Genomic DNA, 25,778 nt, shown 5'->3' on the forward strand with positions numbered 1-25,778 from the left:
TTATTATCATTTTATTTTTCAGTACTCCTCTTTTGGGTGGGGGCGAGTTGGACTGCCCACACAGCACGGGGAGGAGTGGTGGGCACTCTCCAGGTGTGCGTGATGGTTTGGCTAGCCGTTTTGTGCCAGCCAAACCGTCATACGCACTTGACATGTTCTCCACCAAGCTGTGTTGCACAGCCTGGGTGGAGAACATGCCCAGGCTCCCAGTCCCCAGTCCCCATCTGAGTACCGAACCATGGCGCTCAGAACAGTCTTGACGCTGCTACCAGCAGCGTCATGATTGGCTAAGGGAGTCTGGAAACCTGGGTGCTTCCTGTTCCTGCGTCGACGGAAGTGGAGGACGGAGGAGAAGCAGCGCCCGGCATGTAAGTTAAATTTCTTTTCCTTTTATTTCTTTTCCTTTATTTTTTTAACCCCACCACTACTGCCCCGTAGCAGCCGCTACCGATTATTACAAAGGGGATTTAGTAAATTGCAAAACCATTATGCAGTTGCAAACCCTATGATTTTGCAAACTGCAGGGTTTGGGACTGCAAAAGTGTTTCATACATCTAGATCCATAATCACCACTTGTGAAGATGAGGGTTGATGTTGCACCTATAAACTAGGATCTGCATTAAAGCTTAGTGAAAACAAATCACAATTAGGAGAGACAAGGGAATAAGCCTTCTCTAACTCCCCCTTCATAGCTTATAACTCACTACAAAGAAAAGGACTAAAGGTTACAAGAACTCTTGAACTTCAGAGTAAGTTTATCCAATGAGATATGCCCTGTCTCTGACTGTAAGAACTAGAGTAGTCCACAGTGAGAACATGGAATAATATCTCATTGGATAAACTTAATCTGAAGTTCAAGAGTTCTTTTAACCTTTAGTCCTTTTCACTGAAGCTTAGTGACATAAAAACTGAGCCAACCCTGCCGCAATCCAGCAGGCCAGGCGCAAGGTCAGGACTGATCGATTGCTTTAAACATTGGCGTCGGCTTAATTTGTTTAATGAGTTCACCTGTTTCCCTACATTGCACAAGGGAAGGCCGGTGGCATGGTTTCAGTGACTGGCTGAATGGTCAACAAAAGCTAAAAGTGAGCAAGGTGGGCCTTACTTGAACAGCCACACCTGACTGGTTAGATCCCGATCACAGATCATGAGCTAGTAAAGTAAACAAAGCGCCATCAGAGATTAGAATACAAAATTAATCTGCTTAAAGTTGGTTTCCCTTTAGAAGAGTATTAAAGGGCATTCACATAAAGCTCCAGCAGTACAAGATTAATAATTTTTTTATGCTTCTCGGTTTACCAACCTATTAAGAACTTCCTGTTTTTATACAGCTCTTCGTAGCACGCTTCTGCTGTTTCTAAGTACTGTAAGTAACAGATGTTCTATCAGCACTTTACGGTACTCAATTTACTGACTTCAGAAAGTTGTAGGCAAAGTCTGCTAGGCTAAGATTCCAACCTCTGACCCTCAGATCATCACATTTGTAAGGTGCACTCATCGAGCCAGCCTTCCAACCAATGCGAGCCGGCCTGTGGAAATGAAAAACTAAAGGGAAATAAACTATTGCCAGCCAGCAGCGTACTGGACAGCGGGGAGGCTCCAGACAGTCCTGGCAAACTGGGGTACACCTGCTTGCAAAATTTCTCTGCAGACTTTCTGCAGGAACAAGATCACCAACTCTGCTCTTGTTCGTTCATGAAAGGGCAGGATGTGGAAACTCCCACTGGTGGCTGCAGGCTGTATCCAGGCTTCCACTGCTTCCGAAGGCATAGGCACCATTTTGGATCACCTTACTCATCTTCTTTAGAAGAATATTGCTGCTTTTTTAGTTTAGACCGGGTCTAAAACTTGTTTTTTCCACTTGCAGCGTTTTGGATATTTCATCTGGTGATTACATACTCTGCTTCAATGGCACGCAAACACATTTTAACTTATCTACTGATGGACATGCAGTTGACACAAACTACGAACATCTGCAGGATATAATGTTCCATTATTCACCTACAGACTTTTAATCTATCTCTTAATACACACATCCATACATTTAGCAGCCTATGTTAATTTATCTTCTAGCAAACTATCTTGAATCGCATGCTGGGGCTTACACCCTATGGATCATGACTCTGTTACTAGCCAATTGCTTTCACAATATCCATTTATGTATATATGTGTTGTTTTTAATGCATGAGACTAGCCAAATGCAGCTGAGCACAGTACAAAATACAAATATCCAAATACAATATCTGTACAACATACAAATACTACTACATATTCAAGCAAACCTAGTACATTCAATGACCTGGAAGCCTTTTGCACAATCCCAATCTTGCCCTATCATGCTAAACCTTTTGGCTACATGCCAACGCCTGACCTATTTAGAGTCTAACAATGACCAATGCCCGCTCCAAGCAAGGTAAGGAGCAGGGCACCGCATTTGTTTTGGCAATCTTGTGGATATGTCCGTGAGAGATGAACAGAGACTATGTTTTTGACCAAGTACTTGTAGCACGACCAATGTCTCCTACTAAAGTCTGATTCTATCCAAACCCTATCTGCACCCTCTTACTACTGTGACTTCCTCTCCTTGGCTACGGTATTCAGGTAAGCACACTCGCTCTCAAATATTCTAAATACAGCTTCAATTAATTTTCATCCGTCCCTTACGCCAACAACTACATAAAGCAATCTATTTTTTTTTTTTTTTAAGTTGAATGGAAATAAAACTAAGGGTCTCCTTTGAGGAGGGCACAAATCACCGTGCCCCAAACTTATGTATTAGCATCCTAGGATTCTACCCCCAGTGAGCAAAAAAGCAAAAAGGCATCCACTGCACTGCTCACTACAGAAGAGAAAGATCACACTCCCCCATGAGCAGCTAGACACCAAAAAGCCATTTACACTTTTAATTCTCTATGGAGATATTTGACCCCAGCGACTAGTCATTGGCAAGGAGAGCAAGTATTCAGATTTCCAATGAGTAAAGACCACTTCTGAACTACTGGGTGGGACCCTTACAGCTACAACAATTTCACAACTTAAAGACTAATTTAATACATTTTGTTTGGCAAGGCTAGACAGCGCTCAAAAAAGTTCAACAATCACAGCCACCACCGATATCGCCATGTCCCCCTGACCCTTGACGGTTCCGGGCACCTTTTGGAATGACTACATATGGGCGTTCATTTCCCTTGGCCCCCCCCCCCCGTCCCCAGCCTCCCGGTACTCCTTCCTTTCGCGTGCTGCTTAATGGTCTGAACTGGAGTTCCCCGGAGGAAGCCTGACCTGCACTGTTTGTCTTTATGCCTCGCCTTTTGTTTTTCTTTTAGTTTTTTGTGTTTGTTGGACTTAAGTCTCCTGTTCCTTTAGAACTATCCGGAGTCACTACGGGGCCGAGCCCCGGGAACCGACTGCAGCTTTGATAAATGTGTATTTTATTCTGTACTTAGCGGCCGGCCCTGGTGGTTGTAGGCCCGTGCCTGTAATCGAATTATTGTGTAATAAAACTTTAAAAAAAAAAAAAAAAAAAAAAAAAAAAACAATCACAGCCACGTTCGGAACTCCGTATCAGGTCGCTGACATTCTTTAAAAGTCGAGGTGGTTAAGATGTGGCTAATACTGAAGTATTTCAGTGTAATGTAGAATAAACAGTAATTTTTTGGCGCAAAGGGTTGGCCTCAAAATACTATCAACATAATAAAAAAAGCCTTTCAACTTCAAAATAAACGTATATATTGCCATAAAGCAACTCTGGGTGGGAACGGAGAACATGGTCTACTAGGGTCAAAACTGACATCGCTCTCCGGGGGACTGGCACTGGGCCAGACAGGTTGCTGCCGTTTTGCAGGAAATGTTTGTCTGCATTTCTCATAAATTAAACAGTGAACAGGAAACTCTCAAACGTGTGTATAACTGCTGACTAGTACAATGCTTGTTTTTCTTTTCACCAATGGAAAAAAAAAAGCTGAAGATTCGCCCCAGATAATTCACACACTAAGCACCAGCACCCCGCAGCCCGGAAAGGTGAGGGCTTCCATTCTGAAATCTGGCGAGCCTAATTCAACTTTCATCTTCAGTGGTCAATAAAATGAAAAGGACCGTACTGAGTTTAGTTCAAAGAAGCACGTTTTTTGTGTGCGCTATACGAATAATCATTATCAGCAGGGATACATTGCAACAGAAGAGACCCCCGAGTCTCACTCATTGCGAGTGAGAGTCACACATTTTGAGGTCTGGTTCAGCTCTCGCTCACAGCAGGCTAAGCGTCAAACCTGTTGATAAAAGAGTCAACACCTGCTCTCTAAATGCAGCTCTGGAGATTGTTCTGCAGAGCAGCTCCTAGGAGCTGGAGAGGTTACAAGAAGCTAACTCACCAGAAGACAAGCCTTCATAAAGAAGACACCATCAGCTGCACCACAACGTTTGCAAGAAACGTGGCTTACTTTACTGGGGTTTTGTTTTTATTTCATTGATATTCCTCCCTTTTATCAATTCACTGGAGTCACTTTTGTTGTCATTGATAACAATGGTCATGCCACAACGCTTCCTGCAATATCATATATGATCATTAGTTCGCTAAGAATTTTCAAAACTTGTAATCACGGCAACAGGTAAAGCTTCAACCTCTCTCAGCATCCTCGTACATCAGCTTCCTTTAGGGACAGCACCTTTTGATTACTGTCGACGTAAACCTCAGAAGACCACAAACAACTGTATTTCTTTAAAAAACATGAACAGATATCTTTTGAAAATCCAGTAGTCACATCCATCTTGCTTTCTTCTTCTACCCACGATGCACTGCAGCTGAAGGCATTGGACTGCGCACCGCTGAGGGAAAAGCCAGAGCAATGAATCCAGCCACAAAGTGTCAACACGTTTCCTGATAGCAAGTTGTAAAGTTTTAGTGCTCAGCTGCTGACAAGAGAAACGGAGCTCTTTAAACGTAATTGGCAGCTACCAAGACCAGCACTTTTACCAAGGTCGCAGGGCCGTAAAGAGGGCAGCTGAAAATAGTTTTACCACCTGTTCTGATCTAATCTGAGAGGCCAGAGCTCAGGTGTGGAGTCACAGGCAGAACCTGTCACTCTGGGAACCTATGACCTATATTGGAGTCTGAGCACCTGCCTTTCCGGCCACTGGCATAACGTGGCAACGTAAACATTATGCAGTTGCCTAAATTGTGCAACACAAAAGCATATTTATTAGGTACATTAGGGGATTATGCAGCAACAGCTTTGGCACTACCCTCGCTCTATTAGGACATTTTAACTGATGCAGGTGCTGCTGCACAATTTGATTCCAATGCTTTAGAAAACAAAGAGGTCCCCAAAGAAAGAGAACTATTCACATGTAACAAATACCAGTCAACATAGCATCACCATGACAATTAACTGGTTGTGTCTCACATGGAAGCATTAGAGCACCTATTTGGAAACACTGCCTTTCAGAAGAAAATAGTGCAAAATACACACACATATGCAGTACGGATGCACTGAAAGTAATATGATATTACGATAGCTTGTTGTGGGTAGGGGCCATGGCTCACGCCTCAAGAAAGGAGAATCGAGTTCGCCATGATACCCCTCGATCCCTCAACAATGATTGTAAAATGCGTAATACACTGCACATCCTCATACATGGTTTATGCCATGGTATATTTTCATGTTTATGACCTAAGAGAAGGTTGTTAACCAAAACTGGAATGCCATGGGTTACATTTGTGCCGTAAAATAGAATTACATTGAAGATGGCTCTATTAGGAAATTGTTTCATACATGATGTAATTCTTATACACAGTCTGTAAGGCGGCAGAAAGTGTTCTCTTGTCAATTTCGCTCTACTTCGGTAATAAACTGAAGTATGCATTTTGCACTGAACTAATAAATATGAAACTGGGCTTTAATTAGCACTATTGCTCCAAATACCACATGCTGTTGGGGAATGTAATGTAAGGGGGATTTGTAGAGTGCTGCTTGTCACACGGGAGGGTATCCAGGCACTGAGTAGGTAAGAGTAGGCGTGTGGTGAGGCTAGGCCAGGGTACAGGCAGCCTCGATGGTCCTGCAAGAAGACTAATTGAAAAGCCACGTCTTCAGCTTCTTGTGGAAATCAAGAAGTGAGGAAGAGACCCTGATGTGTTGGGGGAGGTCGCTCCAGGATTTGGTGGCTTGGAAGGAGAGTGATCGACCTCCTGCTCTGCTTCGTGTGGCGTGTGAGTGAGTGAGTGAGTGAGTGAGTGAGTGAGTGAGTGAGTGAGTGAGTGAGTGAGTGAGTGAGTGAGTGAGTGAGTGAGTGAGTGAGTGAGTGAGTGAGAGAGAGAGAGAGAGAGAGAGAGAGACGGATGCTGAGCGAAGTTATCGGGTGGGTTTGTGGAAGTGAAGTCGTTGATTTAGGTATGTTGGTCCCATGTTGTGTAGTGACTTGAATGGGTGTGTGAGAAGCTTGAACTGGCAACGCCTTTGGACAGGGAGCCAGTGGAGCTCTCCGAGTGGTGTGGTGTGGGGTTGGCAAGGGAGGTTGAGGACGTGTCTGGCAGTGGGTGTTTTGGATGGTTTGAAGTCTGTCAAGATGATGGGTTGGGATGCCGCCATAGATTGCGTTGCCGTGATTAGGTCCTGCGTGATGGTATGTCTGGTGTCCATTGGGAGCCACTTGAAGATTTTTCATAACATGCAGAGGATGTGGAAGCATGAGGAAGTGACGGCATTGACCTTGGACTTTGTGGGGAGGTTGGCGTCCAGGATGAGGCCTAGGTTCTTAGCATGGTCTGTCAGGTTGGTTATTAGGTCCAAGTTCGGCAGGCCACCAGGTGAAATCCCAAAGTGAGCGCTTATTCCCGAAGATCAGCATTTTAGTTTTATCGATATTAATCTTGCGGCAGTTCTCTTTCATCCAATTGGCCTCCCTGGTCATGTTTTGTTTGAAGTTTGTCTTGGTGTGATGGTGCTGCCTGAGAGGGAAAAAAAGGAGCCGGGCATCGTAAAAAAATTAGCTGGGTGGAAGCTGCACCTCTTTCATTCTGCACATTCCGGCCATGTTTTAAACCATTCCCTCGAGTTCAACTCCCACTTATTTGAGACATACAACTTTATCTTAAAATGCTTTTGGAGCTTGGAACACCTCTCCAACTCTGACATCAGAATAGTCATTCAAAGCTAAAATTCTATTATCACGTCCCTGATGGGCATAACTCTTCTTGTAAAAAGAAAACACAAATTCCCCAAACTCTGCTGGAGGGCTCATATTGAATTCCCAATGACATGGCCACATGAAAGCTGTAAGGAAAACCTTCACTGGCTCCAGACTAATGACAGAAGTATGTTCAAGGTCTGCATCATCATCGTCGTCTACAAACTGTTACACAACAAGGACTGAAGACCTTTCTGACATCCCTCCCTCTCCATCCTCATCTCAGAGACCACTCCACTTATCTGGAACGTACTCAAAATCCTCAGCTTCAAGACGTCTCCCTTTGTCATGCAAGCTTTCATAGTGTGTGGTGCAACTTTTTGGTGTTCTTTCCCACAACCCTTTTTAGATATCCAACCTCACTCTTAAATCAGTAGAATTAGCCACATCTTGTAATGTACATAAAAACTCTAGCCTGAGATAGTCAAGAAAATGCCTATTTCTTTTACTCTTTAACTTTTATTAAACAGGACCTCCTTTGTTCCTAGCTTAATCAAATAAGCGGGGACACACTGTAAGTAGCGCGGGGACACACTGTAAGTAGCGCGGGGACACACTGTAAGTGTAACCATGCGCTTTACAAATTCAGAAATAAATAAATAAATAGAACGCCAACTCAATATTTATTTTGTTTATTCTTTTAGTTGTTAAATATGCCTTGTTTCTACAACTATAAGAAGCTTTCTAGATGGGGTTTTCATTCAATGCAAACAGAATAATATTTCCTAGCACGTTCAGATATGACCATTTTGGCAGTCCCCTCAGAAATGTATGTGAAATGCTACTCCTTTTCAATGTTAAAAATAAGTGCACCAAACAAACTGTTTCCCAAGTGGGGCTTTCAGGAGCACTGTTTGCAAACAATTTCTACAATGCATACTTATTTTGCAAGCGTCTCGCTAGGAAACATTTTAAGATTTAAATTTCGGAGATTAATAAAATGCAACATGTGTGGGGTTATGGTAATTCCTAGCTGTTCTCTTGAAATAATTGTTATATTGAAACACTGAGCTGAAATATGAATTGGCATCTCAATGAAACAAAGCATTGAGCAGACCTAGAATAAACCACTCTTTCCACACTGCTGCAATATAGTTAACAGTATTAGGCCTTTTCTTTCTACCAAAGACAAAACACAAACGACTTGCCCCAATTCCATTAGGAACGAGTACCACTAAGCATATTAAACCATTCTGTACAAAATGTTCATATAACTGGGTTTGGAGAGAGGTCTGTGCCTTGATTGATCAGGAAGGATAGCCAGGATAGAAATTCTAACAGCCAATGAACTTCTTTAAAACATTTAGTGCTGTATTTATTGGTATTGATTATTATTCAAACTACAGCCGACACGTGTTTCGGCCAGCGGCCAGCAGGCCAAGGCTTTTTCAAGCCAAGAATCTTGTTGGTGGTAATGTGATAGTTGAGCTCTGTTCTCAGTAGTCGCCTCTGCGGTCCCAAACGGTATGTATAAAATGTTCACCTTTTAAGTGGTAAATATAACAGTCAATAGATTAAAAGTGGCCCGTTATCTTTGCACAGTATCAGGTGTGGCATTACAATTCATATGCAGTGGTCTTAGTGACTTTTGAACTGCCAGAACTAGGAGTATTTCTTTGCTGAAATCTACGGATTATGCAATTCACCAATGTGGCAAACCATATCTTTGTAGATTTTTAAGGTTACTGAATTACAACTGCATCAGAGCAGTTGTCTTGCCTACATGGTATCCTGGTTGAGAGAAAACGTAATATAATTTTTTTCTTTCTGCGTGGAAAAGAGATGGCAACCAAAGGGATAGGATATTGCAGTTTTACAATAAAGCATACTGTTAAATAGAAAAGGGATTGCTCCCAGGACTGAGGAGTCATTCAAGTCCAAGAGATCACTGACCCCTTCTGATAGTACAATTGCATTCCAGCTTGTGTCAGTCCTTTGCAACTAGTAAGACTAAAATATTCTGGTCTATGTTGAAACCACTTTCTCACATCAGTGCAGTTAATAAAGGTATACCTTTTGAAGCTTCAATATCATTAATTAAGTAAAATATGCATACAAAATGATAACGTGAGCACCCACGTAGAGAAACAACTCCCTATTTAAAAAACTATGTATCTATCCTGCTGGAAATGGACCATTTACCATCTTGTTCAGTGGTTGGCCTGCCACCAAACCATTAAATCCAAGCTAGGACTTTAAACTCTCTCTTGTTCACAAGCGAATCCAGTTACCAAGAGATCTTTTTACATGATGAGCCTGCTAGAATGAATTTAACCTTAACTAAGTTTCCCACAAGGGAACAAGCCATCATCTTCTTAGTAGTTTCCTGCACTCCCAATACCTCTGATATAAACCCAACAACAACCAACATCCTGTCAACCAGGCCCTCTGAAATTAGCAACCATGAACCCAATGTTAATCAGAGCATTTTGCAGATTAGACAAAGATTAGTAGCGCTGTGTAAATTCTACAAAACAATATATATACACATTTCTGCTAACCAATCGACCAATTAAACACACAGTATAAAAGTGTTTTCTTGTAGTGGTTGAACAACAGAAACGAAAGTTCCACCTGAATCAGTATTTTTAAAATGAGAACTAACCTATCAAAACGTCACTCATTTTGTGTGAAATTTCAATATTTGAAAGGTAAATCAACATTAGAAAAAACCTCTTGCCGTTTAGCCTCCAGCTTCACCTTTGCCTCCCAGCCCCTACACCATTCACGGCAAACAGTTTGCAAACTATACTCCATTCACTGGCCTTTGGGTCAGTGTTCTTCAGCCATTGGCTGCTTTTGCCTTGGAACCTTCAACCCCCTGGATCGTGACAATGTCTAAGGGATCTTGGACCAGCCAACAGGAGTTTTTTGGTGTTAGTTTCTTTTATTGCCTATTTGGGTATGTCCTTCCACCCCCCACCTGAAAGCATAAGGTACTATTTTACTTTGTTCCAGTAGGAGAGAGGCGCAAGCATGGACACAAGTACACGAGGAAAACACAAAACAATGCTACAGAAACGCAACATCCATGTTTCAAATACATCGGTCTTGTGGGAAGTACACAAATGAGCATCTCAAACTGTACAAAACAATTGTGAAACCTATTGGCTTTGCCAATGTTTGGGGACTGAAGTTACAGTTTTTGTTTTCACCCCATTTGCCCATATTCACTAACCTTTTCATGAAAGAAATACATTATCCAAAAACGTCTCTCAAGGTTTTTTTCTGCAGTGTTTTCCTATGACAGCTTACAACATGCCAATATTTATGTAAATTGTGTTAAGCATAGTTCTCCCTTTATCAGGGTGCAAACAAACACCTGTGAAATGTGAATCAGCTGAAACCGAAGGGACCGGAAATGTCAGATGAGACCGCCTGTCAAGCTTTGAAGGCAGCAAAAAACAGATGAAGGATGAGGAAACAACTCCTGCAAAGAAAGCGTACAGTAGAGCAGAGCAAAGGAACATTCCGGTGTAATTACAGGTCATTCAGCGCAGGAAAATGTCTTCAAGCCAGCAGAAGCCCGTCAAAATACAAACCCAGGCAACCAGCAGCGCGCCTACCCTAGCCACGCCCCAATGACCGTGGAAACACACTAGGTTCACTTCTTTCTCAAGAATGACAACGCACAGTTTCAGAACAACCTTCACACCGGTCATGGCGCTAGACGCCTGTTTTCAGTACAAAGTACAAGCACATATTTGCAAAACCAGTGCTATGTTTCTGTTACAGTCTGGGCCTGGGAAAGTGGGGTCTTTGGCAGCGCTCTCGCGGCAGACATTGACCACTCTCCTTAGAGTACTCCTCAGCAATAATTTGCACCCTCGACAAGGTCGGTGGTATTAGGCTGAGGGGCACGATACAGCTCACACAAGGGTCAAATATGGCTGCCTTGCAAAGGGAGGGAGCAACCTGGCCTTTTGCCTAGGGAGCGAAAAGTACTTATAAGGACACCCTACCATCAACGGGACTCCTCTTCAGCAAAACACGCCTTGCAAGCAACAGAATCTGCAATAAATGTTTTCTTTTAGGTGAGACAATTCTGGACTAGCTCAGGTAAAGGAGCCACTTGCAGGTCTACGATTGTTTCATGGCTCTGCTGAGCATTGTAATTGCAGCTAGCACGCAAAACGTCAGCACATGTGGCTTCCAGCTACTTCCCTTCAAGAAACGGCTTAAAAACTTTTCTTTTTAACTAGCTGACCCATGCATCCCACTCTCCTAGGTTTCTGATAACTGCACGCGCCAGGACACTCTTGAGTAATTGAGCGCGCTATAAAACCCTTTATAACATAACATAACTTTCTGCAGGAAGTTGACACCTACATACCTGGTAGTAGGTTTTGATGTGCCGCACCAGAATAGCGAGGTTCTGGATCCGGAAGTTGACATCATTGTTGACATGCTTGTTGACCCGCTGATTTGATGGCCTTGGATCTCTAGAAAGAAAAATAGGTCATGGGTTTGCAGGAAAGGTAGATGACATTTCGTCATTCATTTTGCCAAACATTAGCTCTCAGATCTCAAAATATATTTCACAGAAATGGACTGAAGAGCGATACAGTACTGCCGTGCCCTCCCTTGAACAAGTGTAGGAGTCCTGGACTTATGCTGGACACCTCCACTTTGGTGCCAGTGCCCAGCACCAGTATTTGTTTATTGAGGATTAATTACAACCATTACAATAAGAAACATCATTAAAAAGCATACTGTAAAAACAACTGAACACGTTAATTTGACATCCATTACAATAAAGCATCAAGCTCTGTTTATTAAACACGAAAAGTGCAAGAGCTTTGTGCATAGCCTACAAGCCTGATGTATTTGATAAAGTGTGTGGTGATTAGGCAGTCTCAGACGGGCTTTAGCTAATGACCTTTAAAGAGGTGTCTCCTTGTGGCCCCTGGTCCATCAGGTCACCGAGCTGTTTTTGCACCAGGTACGGAAATTTAGTTTCCTGGCACACCAGGGGAATTCACTCGCCGCCTAGTGTGTCAAGCCCTTCTGGTCTCCAGCTTTACCTACCTTTGGCAATACTTTTGTTAAATATTTATAATTAATTTACTGATTCACCCCAAAGCTTCCGCTGGGGAGCTCGAAGCACACGCTCCCCGTTTTAATCTACATCTCACAGGCAGTGTCACTTCACAGGGTGCCCTTGGGTACCTCGTCCCTCTACTTTCCATCTCGATAAACATATGTACATTCTTGAGCTGCTCTTGGAACTGACATGTGCTGCATTCTTATGCACTATAAGAAGTGTATATATGGTCCAATAAACGGGACGGGGTTAAACCGTTCACCTGTTGATAGCTTGCCTCCAAGCTGATGTAGACAACCCTATTCTCCTGTCACCGTGATGCAAAACCTAAACCCAAATCACAATCCTAACCCTGGTTCTAACTCCTTTTTAAGCACTTATCTTTTTGTGCACTTTTTGTGTGAGTCAGAAGGAAAAAGCTAATTTATATAGTGTTTTGTTATGAAAACCTTAAAATTCTACTAGTTGAAAACACTTTACTTTCTATTTTCGCTATTGAGCTTTACTTTCCTCGGATTTCTTTCAAGTTACACAATGCTGCGGTCATCGCGGGTGCCATAGGGTGGCTTCAGGGTGGTCAGATCTCCCTCCAAACAACGTGATTCTTGTTGTGCTGGGAATGAGCCTCGATTACTAAACGGGCAGAGAGGGCATGGCATGCCGCGCGAGATGCTGGAGAAATGCTCGGACAAGGAAGTCTTCAGTAGTTCTCTGAATGATGTTGAAGATTGATTTATAAAGCGCTGCGCATGCCTTTTGATTACTTCAGAGCGCTGTGATGTAAAGCGAACAGTCTCTGAAACAGAAGCAGGGGTCAGAGTCCAGTTGAAGCGGGATGGAACCAGTGACTCTGGCAGGTCATCAGTCGAAAGTAAGTCTGAATAGTTTCGTTTTCAGGCACTTTCTGAACATATAAACCTGCTTTTCCATCAGGACTAGGTTCAGTGCAGTCCACAAATTAAAAACCTGGTCTCGGAGACCCTACTCCATGTTTGAGGTGCCTATGACTTAATCAAATATGCAATTATCGATCAGAGATTCAGAAACGTTCCACAGTAAGGCATGGAACTAGGATAGTGCCCTGTACCTCTGCGTCACACGGCTTTGTATATAGTGCAGATGACTTTAAGCTTGATTCTTGAACCCTCAGGGAGCCACAGCAGGTTATCTGTTCTGGCACTTCTGTACACCAAGGCACATTATTTTTACACAAATGTATAGCTTTTGTAACCTGTGGATTTTCTTAGGTGGCCCAATGCTCTCACTGCTCCCTAGCAGGCTTCTGAACATGGAAGCATCTGCCCACGTTGTTTACTTTGAACTTAGCCTTCCAGACAGTCACAGTATGGATGGTCCAATGTTTCTGGTGGTCAAGGGGATGCAAAAGAGGAGTGAAAAGAGGATTATGACACAAAGGTTAATTTTTGCAGAATGACTAGGACCTTTAACCAAGAAGGCCCAGTGCATGGTGGTGGTCTGAATGCTACGCTGGCTTCCATTCTTAGTTGGACAAATTTTGCAGATACATCACCCATGGAGTTACCGATACCAGGAACATCAGTAACACTGGGAGGAAGGGTGGGCGGCATGGGCAGGTAGGTGGTGTAAAATACTTTAAATTACGGTGTTTTCAGGAATAACTCGCATAAATCTGTATTTCTTCACCCAGGGATCTCGGTTTAAGCACCCCAAGCCTCTGGGTAAGATATTCCATCTTGTAATCTGGCCCCTATTATATTACGGGAGCCCTCTGAATGAGGGCCCCTGTATTCATCCACAAGTTGGTTTAGCATTTTCTAGGCAGGTGTTTTAGTTTTTACTCTGCAGGTGCTATAGTCTTGTCATGATAAGGAAAATTCTGGCCACCTGCTTTTGTGTTCCATAACGTCTTAACATGCTTTAAATAGGTCTGTGTATTGTCCGAGCCCAGGTGTGCAGAGACTAGAGAGCTATTCGGATCCACCTGATGTCTGCACTCGAGAATGAGGGATCATTTTTCTAAGTGTGTTCAACCTAAGTGTGTCCTTTAACTGCAATGTTTCCATGGGGGCAGGGCCGGACTGGCCGTAGCGAGCATCGGGCGTTTTTCCAGGGGCTGGATGGGTGGGGGCCGTTTTTGTTGTTGGGGGCCGGTTTTGCAATATCTGTCTCCAGCACCAAAAACAGCAGTACTTTACACTTGCACCACAAACGCAAAGACCCCCGCCCGTACCACCCCCCCCCCCCCCCACCCCCCAGGCTGGTACTGCAAAATTGCCAGGGCTGCCTTGGATTCCTAGTCTGGCCCTGCATGGGGGGCAGGGGCGGCTCCTCCATTAGGTTGGAGGAGCGTCGCCCTACTGCTTCCTCGCAGTCGGAGAAGCAGAAACATGAAATGGTATTTTAAATACTATTTTATGTTTCTGCTTCTCGCACTGCGAGAAAGCAGAAGGGTATGCCTTGTTGGGGGCGGGCGGGCGAGTCGGGGAGGAGAGGCTTGCCCAATGCTGTGGGATCTGACTGTTTACCAGTCATACTCACTCTAGAATTTCTCTATGTTGGCTGCATGCAGCCTACATAGTGAAGATGGCCTCCCCATAGGCGCCCGGCAGGGAGACGTCCGTACCAATAACAACGCTGCACTTGCGGAGGGGAGGGAGGCTGCCTTCTTCCTGTTCTGGGAGGAGAGCAGGAAAGCAGCAGGAAAACGCTGGACCTGGCCAGGAGCGGGGGCGGCTCGGGTCCCGGTGAGGTAAGTTTATTTTTTATGTTTAAATCCCGCCCCCTACCCCGCCCACCCGGGCCAGCTGCGACTGATGAGCAGCAGGGGGAGGGGATGTCTGGATCTAGCAGGACCCTTGAATCAGTATTTTGCACTTTAGCTCCATTCAAAAAGAAGCAGCTTTGCTTCATGCTGAAGTAAAAATGGCTGGGCACTCTGACAATGCAACAAACCCACATGGTCAAAAGCTAAACTGGGTGCACCTGAATTAAAGGTTCTGCCTTTATATTTCACGGGCTAGGGAAAGCACGAATATGTTCAATGGTGAGGTGGCCTAGAACATACTTAAGAAACCTGTACGGTTACAAATTTCTTCGAGGGCTTGAAAGTACCCATTCAGACAAGAACAGGGACATTCAACCTATGGCCCCATCATCTTCACAGGTATTCAAGCTCAAAATCCGATTTGCTTTTTGCAAAGGTTCAGGCAAGTCGAGAAATAAGTGTAGCTGGGTGGTCGTTATGTTAAAAAGTGAGGGGATCCTCCATGATGCCTGGCCTTGTGGTATCATTCCATCCTGATGATATAAACATGGACGTCAATCTCTCAAAAAATGCCAGCGTTAGCAGAAACAAAATCGTGCCCCCAAATGACACCACCACACAGCTGACCTCCTGTACCACCCATAGCTCCTCAGCACACTCCTATTGGCCTCTGATGGTTTGCTGATAGGATAAGGAGTACGAACAAAAAGCAAGTAAACCTGGTTTTAAGAGCCTTCTTTACTTTCACTCCTTTCGTTATTTGCATGACTTGAGACCAGCAGTAGCATGGGTAGTGCCCAGGGTATTATAGGGCACACCTGGGGTAACAAGCTTCTACCCCGATCACCGCTAACTGACGTCCCCAGATCGGAGTACAGATAACTGTCACGAAGCAGGCTACTGTATTCGGTGTTCTCTGGATCTCTTTTGAAAACTCCTTTTGGGATCTTACATGGGTGTATGGTAATCTTGGTTTCAGCTTACTGAATGTGTTGGCAGGATGCCAAGTTTCTTTAATGCTTCAATGAAATGCGACTGGACTGATGAGCAGTTTACTGGTGTCTGGGGTTAAGAGTGTGATATATTCTTTCAAGGGAAGTGAAGGCACAGGTTTCATATTGTGCTTTCTGGATTTGGCTTAAGCTTTGCAGCTCCATCAAACTTGGGGGGAATAGAAATGAAAAGTTGTGGAAGACCATCGGTAGCACGGGGGAAATAAGAGGGGTTATGCGAGTCCGTCAGATATGACCTCACAAACTTTACAGTTTTTCTACAACACTATATGGATCTTCGCAGAAGTCATGACCCATCCATCCTTTATCTCACAGATGACAACACACCAAAAAGGCGAAGGTTTGGCAAGTTAAATCATGTGCTCGGACTAGCTCTCCAAAAGCCCAGTGGTAATATCAGACATCACATGATCTTTGAGCCTAATGGCATCACTAGAATTGGCATCACTGTGATTTAAAAAAATAAATAATAAATGCATGATTAACAAAAAAACAGAAAGGCCCTGAAGTAGATAGGTCTGGTTAGTTACTACTTATACATTAAAAATGGTACCACCATTATATGCCAGGAATACAACCATAATAACATTGGAGTGTGCTATCACTTAACCATTTTCATCCATCACATGCCAGGCACACGTGCAATCACATTTAACCAAGTAAAGCTTTAAATGCCAAAATCCTGCCCCAAATACCCAGGCACGGTCTCAAATGATCAAGCAGACCAAATGCTCGGAATAACCCCATATGATTGGCGATTGTCCCATAAGGCTCAGTAAAGATCAGTGAAGATCCATATGTGCAACTAAATAGTCCTATATGCCCAGTAAAGTGCCATCTACCTGGCTGTAACAACATATGCTGTGTGCAGCCTATCTGTGAGGATGCAGATCCATATGCACTAAAGGTACACATAGTACCCCATCTACTCAGTGTAGTACCATGTGCACAGGTACAGGTAAAGGTAAATATGTCCCAGCAATATATTACCTTGAAAGTGGATCCTGCAGAGTCGCGTGGAAGGATAATGCAACGGGGCAGCATAGTGTTCAGACCCGTGTTTTGAAGGTGCGGATTGCCTGGTGCACAGTTAGGGGAGAGTAGGCTTACCACTGTATGATGGGAGATTGACAGCCCTCAACAGGCTTCCCTTACCTCTCGCATGGTTGAAGTATTTGGGCACCGGGGTCAGAGAATCTGAAGAAGTCTGCTCTGCTAGGTAGCAAGATGGTTGCTTGTCGGCCTCTTCCTGCCTCTCTCTAGTGACATGGGGCAGCCAAATAATCTTACATCTATTGTCCCACCCTTACTCCTTCTCCCGCAAATAGCACGCTTCTCAGGCGGTGAGGTTTGGACCAAGTCTTGGCCTTAGTCGGACTCTTCGTGCTTTTAAACCAGCCACTCAATATTTATTACTTCCTTGTGGACTGTGAGGGTGGAACATGGGGTGGAAGTAGAGAACCATTCCATTCTTGGCGAAGCCCAACTGACGGCTGAGTCACCGGAGGTAGCAAAGGGAAAGTAATGGGTTGTAGCTCCTACCACTGGTGACCACTAAGAGACATCCTGGATTTATTATACCAATAATTCAGGCTCCATTACTTGATCAACTATCACAGATTCCAACCCATTAAAGAGACAACTTTGTACATTCCCTCCACTAAACCGCAGATGTCCAAGTAATAATATAAAGGAGACGGGTATCCCAGTAATCGAGCCTCCATCAAAGTATTTTATCCCAGTTAAACTGCACCGATTGGACAGTTTTCATCTCTAGAACTAGGTCCAATTAGAATCAACAGCAAATGTTTGTCGGGAGGACACCAAACGTTGAGAACCACAATGCAAGCGGTATGGTAATAACCAGATAATGTCTAACAGTCAGTTGTGTTTATTTCACTGGGACCGGCGTTCAATATTGCAATTTGATATAGAAACACAATTCAGTAATATTGAGGTAGTCAACAAGAACACACATGTACACCCAGAACTTTCGATTACATACATGACCATGAAGTAACGTAGCTAGTTTCTAATGACTTGCCCAGCCAAGGAAACAAACGCGTACTACAGCCGATAAGGGTTTTGTGACAAATTACTTTTTTTAGGCTAGTAATATTGAAAAACTATACAGTACTGTCCAAGCCTCACTGGAAAATAGTCCGAATACTAACAGATAGCAACAAGCTGCATGTAGATTATCGTAGATTTGATGAGCGTCCAGTCGCATGTGCATACGGTGAAGGCAATAGTGTAGATGAAGCTAGCTCAGGACATCGGTATGGCAGCCTTCCTCTAGTGCGGCCGATTCAAAGGAGAGCTTCGGCATCACTGGCAAGGAAGCCGGCTTGGTAGGGCCATCCCATCCCCCTGGAGGCACCCTTTTGGTAGCGGAGTATTGCCTGGTGTAGCACCCTTTTCTATAATTGTTTTTCATCGTAATCACATTGCTGTAAATGAGGCCAAGCCAGTGTGAGATGTGGGGGTTGCCATTTTACACTGCTACTAATTAGCATCAAGCTCATGGCAACTATTGAGCGCAAAACTATGTTTTGCATTTATTTTAAAATGCAGGCAAGGCCGGATTGTGCATATAAATGCATTTTTGTTTAAACAGAAACTGGGATGGGTGGTGTGCCTGGGGTCATTCGGGAACAAAGATGGCTGCTGGCCCTTCGAGCTCAGACTCAGCCCCCTGTCCCTCGTGCTGAATGTGCTGCGAGGGAGTGCCCTGACAGAGCCCTAAGTGGAGTGTGTGGGCCCCTGGGAAACTTACGGCCTAGTACAGGCATAATGCGCAAGCACGCAGGGCCTGGACTGATCGGTTGCTGCCCAGCGTGAAGCTGGTGTGGGGAAGCACCAGGGACAAGGTGACCCTTTGGTCCTAGTGCCTTCGACATACTGCAGAGCCAGAGCAGGGCTTAACGGAGCTAGGCTGGAGCAGGGTGAGCAGGGGGTGCCTTTGGGAAGGAAGCAAGACTTCCTTGGTGGTGACGTGAGTTGCCTTAGACCACTGACGGTGGTGCAGGACGTCCCTGGCATCACGCCAGGGCCCCTGCCCTGCTGACGGCCCTTGAGGCTCGTCCTTGGACATTTATTACCCCTCTAGTAAAGCCGCGAGACGGGCAGAGCCCTGGGATGGGCTAGCCCAGCACACTGAGGGCTACTTGGCGATCCCCAGGCCTTGCGATGGCTGTGAAGAAGGGAAGAGAAGATGTATGGACCTCTAGGGATACAACTCCCAGAAAGGACAGGAAGAGAATGAGAGACCGTAGGGCACTCCCGCCGACAGGGAGAAGGCGACCCTTCCACGTTTACAACCGGCTTTGCACACGGAGAGAAACTCGCGCATCAACTGATGACGCTTCTGGCTGTCTGTCTGCTTTCTCTTTCACTATAGGCCCTGGGGAGCGGCAGTGCTGCTTTATTAAATGCTACTTCTATTTGAAATGGAAAGCGCTTTGCTTCCATGTTTATTCTTAGACTTGTGCCACCAGCCTCCCTATATGTAGGTCGAAATACGCGTGTTTCACCAAACAAAGACAGTTAACCTGGATATGAACCGGAAGCCTTTGAAAGGTGCAGCGTTCGGTGCCGCGCTGCTCCCGGAAGCACACAGCACAGCTGCCAGCGTTGTATCTCTATTTTCAAGTACTTTAACGAAGCCAGTCCTCAGAATTAATCAACAACTTATCCGTCAAATGGGAGGTGAAGCATGCACACTTGAGCTGCTTCTATCTGGAAAGATAAAAACTTCGACAGTTTTAATTCAGCCTCAGAGAAGCCAGTTTACATCAGCTCAAGGCAAGAGGAAAGCGAAACCGGCCAGTAGCGTTTTAACCGGAACCTCTTAACACCATCAACGAGAGCGTGGATTTAAGCCACGGCCTAATGGAAACTAAACGAACACACCCCAGAAAGAGATGCGCCCTTAAGTAACCAAAGGCAGGCAGAGTGCGTGCAGTGGTATAACAAAATCACAAAACAACACAAATTACTAAGAGTAATTAAAAAACAACTCGGCACAAAAGATTAAACTGACATATAATTCAAATAAAATATAATCATTATGTATTTACTCTAATTGTGACAATGGCCTTGCTACCTAAGCACATGACACGCTCTGCAAAGGTTTCAGCAGAGAGCACAGGAGCTGGAAGTTGGGGTTAAGGGGTGCTGCAGCACCTCCAGATACCCTTGATTGAGTTCAGTGGGATAATTAACAAAGGTGGACATAATAAGTCTTGGAGCATTTACTGCGCACTGAAGCACAGACTGTCACATGACAGGCAGATTTGTTAGAGAAAGTGCAGATAATTCTTTGAATATGGAGAGCTGTTTTACTGTTCCCATCTCCGATTTCAAATTTAGGGTATTTTATCATTTTAACTAATGACACTCTTGCTGAGGTGCAGGTGGAAGAAATCCAGAGAGTAAATAAAGACATATACTTGCTTTTCAAACTAAAGAACAAACATCTCAAAATACAGATCAGCAGCTTGGAACACCTACAGCAAGGATGCCACAGGACCTAATGGATGCAAGCAAGAGGGCCTCTTAGGCCATGGTATGGTAGTGAAAGAATGGAGCGCCCCTCATCACCCTGGACTCTGGTGCTACTACACATCTTTCACTATTGAGAACTATTCCCCTGGCATCAAAGCACAACAGAGGGGTTGAAGTCAGGTGAGGCTGATGGCCAGCACCCCAGCCTGTAAATATCCCAGCCCCACTGAGAGAGAGAGGGCTATATTGAGGTGAAATCAGCTAGCGGAAAGTAGGGAGGAAAGCGTTAATATAATAATTTACTCAAATGGGACGGAGGGTGAGCATAACTAGTTTAAAGACAACTGTTTTATGCGGAGGGTGGTGTTGGAGGATGGCGGACACATGCAACAAGGAAGGATTGGAAAATGCACCGAGTATCTATAGAAACCGCATTTAATTTGAAGAGCTTTAGTCACACATCTGCCTTCTCAGTTATGCAGGCACCCCCTGGCCCTCTGAAATAATTATTGCATCCTAGGCCACTGTTTACATCATCAATATCGCTAAAAGGGGCAGAGAACGTTAGAATCCAATTTTACGGATAGTTTAGAGATGACTTTTGAAACTTGTGTGAGTGTATGGGGGCCACCATCTTGAACTTCCTTACTGCTGGCTCTGTGGCGCACACTCATTCCCATTCTTAAAAATCCCCGTGGCCAAAAAGCCATAAAACAGACCCCCATCCTCCAAGTAAGTCGTCCAGGGTAGCACTACAAATATCCTTACAATCTGTAACCTGTCGTTAATTCCCCTTTTACAATATGCGCTTTCGTCCGTGCACTGACTTCTTACAGAATGACAGACCGACATGTGATCCTCTACTTCAATGATGAATAATTGGATTTGTAATTTAATGATCTGCTTTCAGACATAAAACATGGGAGGGGTAAAGGTATCTGGTGTTGTTGAAACAGTAACTCTACTTGCATTACCAAGAGTGATGATGTGTCTGCGGCACACCGCGGGGGCCGGTCACTTCACGCTTAAACGAACCAGTGCCGGTAACCTAGCCTGCTATTTATGGCTCTGCAACAAAGTTTAGAGCATAACCATAGAGATGTGCCTTAGAGAAGGACAGGCTGTGTTTGCAAAGCACAAACAGAAAAGTAAGAGACCAGTACATGTTCAACTGAGCGGAACACCTCTTCATTTCTACAGAGTAATGTGTGTCATGACTGGCACGAGGATGTCAGGCAGACAATGTGTCATCCATCCCAGAGAGGAGTGCGGTGATTCACTTACACTTCTGGATAACGAGAAGATTATATACAGAAAAACAAGGCAGCAAGGGATCTCAGGATTCCGTCCAGAATAAAACATTAAAGTCCGGGTTATCTGGAACCAAACAAACCTATGAACAGTTTGTAAGGATTAAAATTAAAATGACCACTTAGATGACACGCAACCCAAAATGAACTGTCTCTGCACACAAATAGGTAATATAACCATTCACCAAGGGTGTGAACAGTGGTTAATCACGGTTACTTGCGGGGCTCAGGATTAAGAGCCCAGGCCTATGTCAAGGACGCTTAATGAGCGAAAGGGCAATTAACCTGTTAATGCCTGATTTGATGGAAGTTTGGCAAAAAAAGACTATTGGCACCAATTCACCTAATCTCTCCTAATACAGGCAATTACACCTATTGTTTGTCTGCTTCATGTCCCAACTACTGAACCCAGAAAGCAGGCAAACAACAGTAATTAGTACCAGCAATCTACGCATTCTTATTGAGTGAGCCAATCTCCACATACCATACAGGGTGCTAATCGGCAATATTAAACTAACCAGGGGTGCTTCTTCCTCGGCAATAACAGGATTCAAAGCAATACATGAAGGTTACGGGCAAACAGCTTGACGAGGCACTCGCGTCGCAAAGCTATCTTACCAGCATCGTCCTGGTAGTTATATATTACATACAATAAACTAAAGTACTCTATTAACTTTGCTGTATTCAATAGATGGAAAATACCAATATAAGCCCACGGCTGAGTTTGTAAAATGCACTGTGCAAACAAAACGTTAGAAAAAAAAACCACTTTCAATTTCCATGAAAGAAACAACAAAGAATTGCGTAACCCCCCTCAAAGCGGACAGCCTTGCTGGCATGGGGGCGTGAAGAATGCAGATCTACCAAAACCAGCCCTGAAAGGGCTTTACTAATTACTGGTCGAAGAGAGTGGCTTTGCAAACCTATCACCCAAAAGGTAACTACAAGTAGGACCCGAAGTACACAACAAAACATCTTTAAATAGCACCCGCCAAAAAACCACCTCCACTCCAAGAAATAGCACTGCTTCAAGATACAGAGGAATGTGTAAGACTCACGTAATGCAGAAGGACCTATAGAGGATATTCATTATTGCGATTTTTGGTTAAAACAATTATGCATGCAATCTGATAAAAGATATTAGGGAAACATTTTAAATCGAGTTAAACTAATGCGAATGTCGTGTTTTCGTGAAATATAAACTATACAGTATTCTACAATCTGCTGTGCGGACCACAGTAAAGGCAGTAAAAACAATGTTACTCAACAGCTACCGTTGTTCGTGATTTACCAATATATACAAACCCAATTCAGAAGCAGAGGCAATATTTAACACCACCGCCATTTGTGCTTCCATGAAGCTTATTACTCATGCACATTAAGAGTAGTTGTTGCCCAGAAGAGACAGCAATTGAGCAGAATACACAGGGTGTTCATACTTAACACTGGTAAGCCATAGTCATAAGAAGGACACTACTACTGAAGGTCTCCACTTCGGGCCTAATCACCCCTCAGATGAAGCTTTATCTCACTATCCCCCCCCCCCCTCCCCCCCAAAAAAGAAGAAAAATCAATGGAATCCTACTATTCTATATGTACTGCTATATGTTTGAGATCTATACAGACAGTCCCTCAAGAAGAAAATTCCTCCTTCTTCATTCCCTAAATCCTCTATGCTCACTCACATGGTGAGATGAAAGGTTCATTTTGGTTCCTAGTGTGTCCCGGGGTTGATCCAGCTATTACACCGGCCTAGCTTTTCTTAATAAGCCCACAGTGTCCATCGGATGCAAAGGTGCCCACTGCCAGTCTTTGCACAGACGTGCGGGGGCATTCACAACTCACTGGACTGAGGGTCGTATGTCCCACACTAAAATGGACAGCCTGAATATACTCATGGGACGCCCCTAGGCTAAAGCCACAACACAGATTCGTTCACAAAACCTGAATAAATCTTGGCATCAAAGCAACTCTGTAGCATATTAACTTCAGCAGTGATTCTCACAAACATATCTTTAAGCAGTGTGCCTCAGACCGGGGATCACAGAGTAGGGTAGACTGCTACGGAGAAGGACGTAAACAAATTGCCAGTGCCATGTGGATTACTATCGGGGTCAACTAAATTACACTGCAATGAAGGCCCAAATTATACAGCATATTTGACTGAATTATACACCATTATGCAGCACATTCTAGTTTTGCTATAATCAAAATGTCTTTTAAAACAAGAAAGAAATCGCAGATGAGGCAACTAGGACACATGCAAGCAATGCAGCATTGAATGTCCCTCCTCACTTCGGTCACAGATGTACTGAGTAACTATTACAAGTTGTTGCCTGTTGCGGCTGCCACAAACAAAAAGTGGTGAGGCGGTTGGAGGGGGCACGCAGTAGGGGGTGGGGGGAAATTGTTTATTAACATGTTTTTAAAGCTACCGGCCGTCTCCAGCGTCGCTCCTCAGTGTTATTCTTCCTGGTCGCATCACAGACTCCTTGTGCAATCCCCGCACTGCTCTCATGCTATTAGAGCAGCGCTGGACTGGCCGGAGCGGGCTGCTTTGATGCTCCGCTCAGGACAGGGAGCCTGTGCTGTTTCTTCAACCCGGCTGTGCAATAGAGCTGGGTTCGAGAAACCTAAGTGCGCATGTGTGTTTGGCCAGCACACTTAGAAGTGCACAAACCAATCCTCCGACCCCCTCCCATGGTACCCGGCCTGCCCCTCCCTACGCACGCTGGCTCAGAGCTAGCAGGTGAAAAAGAAAACGAGTGGCGATGCTCCTCTGCCATTGCGGAGGAGCCGCCCATGGCTGGTTCTACAGCGACAGAGGGGCCCAGGGCTACTCAAGTAACCTTGGGTACGATGATACAAGGGAAAAAGCTTGTAGGGCCAAAAGCAAACCAGGATACTTCTGGGCACTGCAAAACATCAAAGGTAGACTTATCTTTCTTAATGCAGGGGAGACCACCATTTCTGTGTAGGGTTCCAAGTGCACGGTGTCACTAGCCGTGAAGCAACCTCATCGGTGAATCACTCCTTTTATTATACAAAAGTCTGTGTTCCCCTTCCGTGAACATCAACAAAGACCATTGGGCTGACATGGTTTCCCTCATACCTTTTTCCTTTATTGCCTAATACTATACTGCTTAATATAGCAGTCCCAGCCAACACCATATTCATGAATCCGCTTTGTACACCCAGACGGCTCATCTCTCCATGAACAGAGCCAAAACTATGCATCACCCAAAATACCCAGACAACTGAGAAAGGAGTACCCTGCTAACAGTAGAACGTAATTTGGTACTGGAGCTGGTAATGCTATATAAAATGTCACTGTTTGATGTTACTCTAGCTATTACCTTTTTCTGTTCAGTTGTTTGTTTCATGCTGTTACGTTGATGTCTACATGTACAGTGCCGGCATAAGCCGTGTGCTGATCCTTTCGCCATCTGGGCCTTCCATCTCTATGTACTCTATGTAAAAGTGGTGAACCCTTTGTAAAATCTCCTTTAGGCTTCCTGTACCCTAACGCCTCAACCTAACTCAGTACACTAAGCTCTCTCTGGTGGGGAAGAGGCTACTGCAAACAATGAGAATCCAGCGACTAGCAAAATCCTGCAATATTGGCCACATGCTCTGCAGACCGACTTAAATGTGCTAATTTTTAAATACATATTAGGAAGGGAAATGTATTCGTTTTTGTTCCATAACACAAACTGTTTTTGAAGGAGGTGCATGGTCCCATATTGCGCTGTAAATGTATTCTAAATATTAAACACTGTACTGGAAAGCGCAGTCACTACTGTACCATTTACCACAATACCACTGCAGAGGGACGAACTGTACTCTATATTAGATCAGAGGACTCTGGGTGAGTACATAGTAAGGGCTCTCATTGCCATTACTAGCACTTAACCGAGCCGGTGACTGCCTTGAAAGAAATGCGCCAACTCCCAATAAAATACAATATAGCTTCC

General features: G+C 44.3%; 1 protein-coding gene across 7 annotated transcripts in view; it reads right to left on the reverse strand.

Annotated features, from left to right (window-relative positions):
* Positions 1-25,778, reverse strand: part of CCDC88C (coiled-coil and HOOK domain protein 88C) — a 460,272-nt gene that overhangs the window by 373,876 nt on the left and 60,618 nt on the right. For all 7 annotated transcript variants that reach the window (XM_085626546.1, XM_085626541.1, XM_085626543.1 and 4 more), the window contains exon 3: positions 11,519-11,627. In XM_085626546.1, coding sequence (XP_085482672.1) covers positions 11,519-11,627 — 109 coding nt within the window. The remainder of the gene's footprint in view (positions 1-11,518; positions 11,628-25,778) is intronic.

Source organism: Triturus cristatus, chromosome 9 (assembly GCF_964204655.1).
Source record: "Triturus cristatus chromosome 9, aTriCri1.1, whole genome shotgun sequence".
NCBI lineage: Eukaryota > Metazoa > Chordata > Amphibia > Caudata > Salamandridae > Triturus > Triturus cristatus.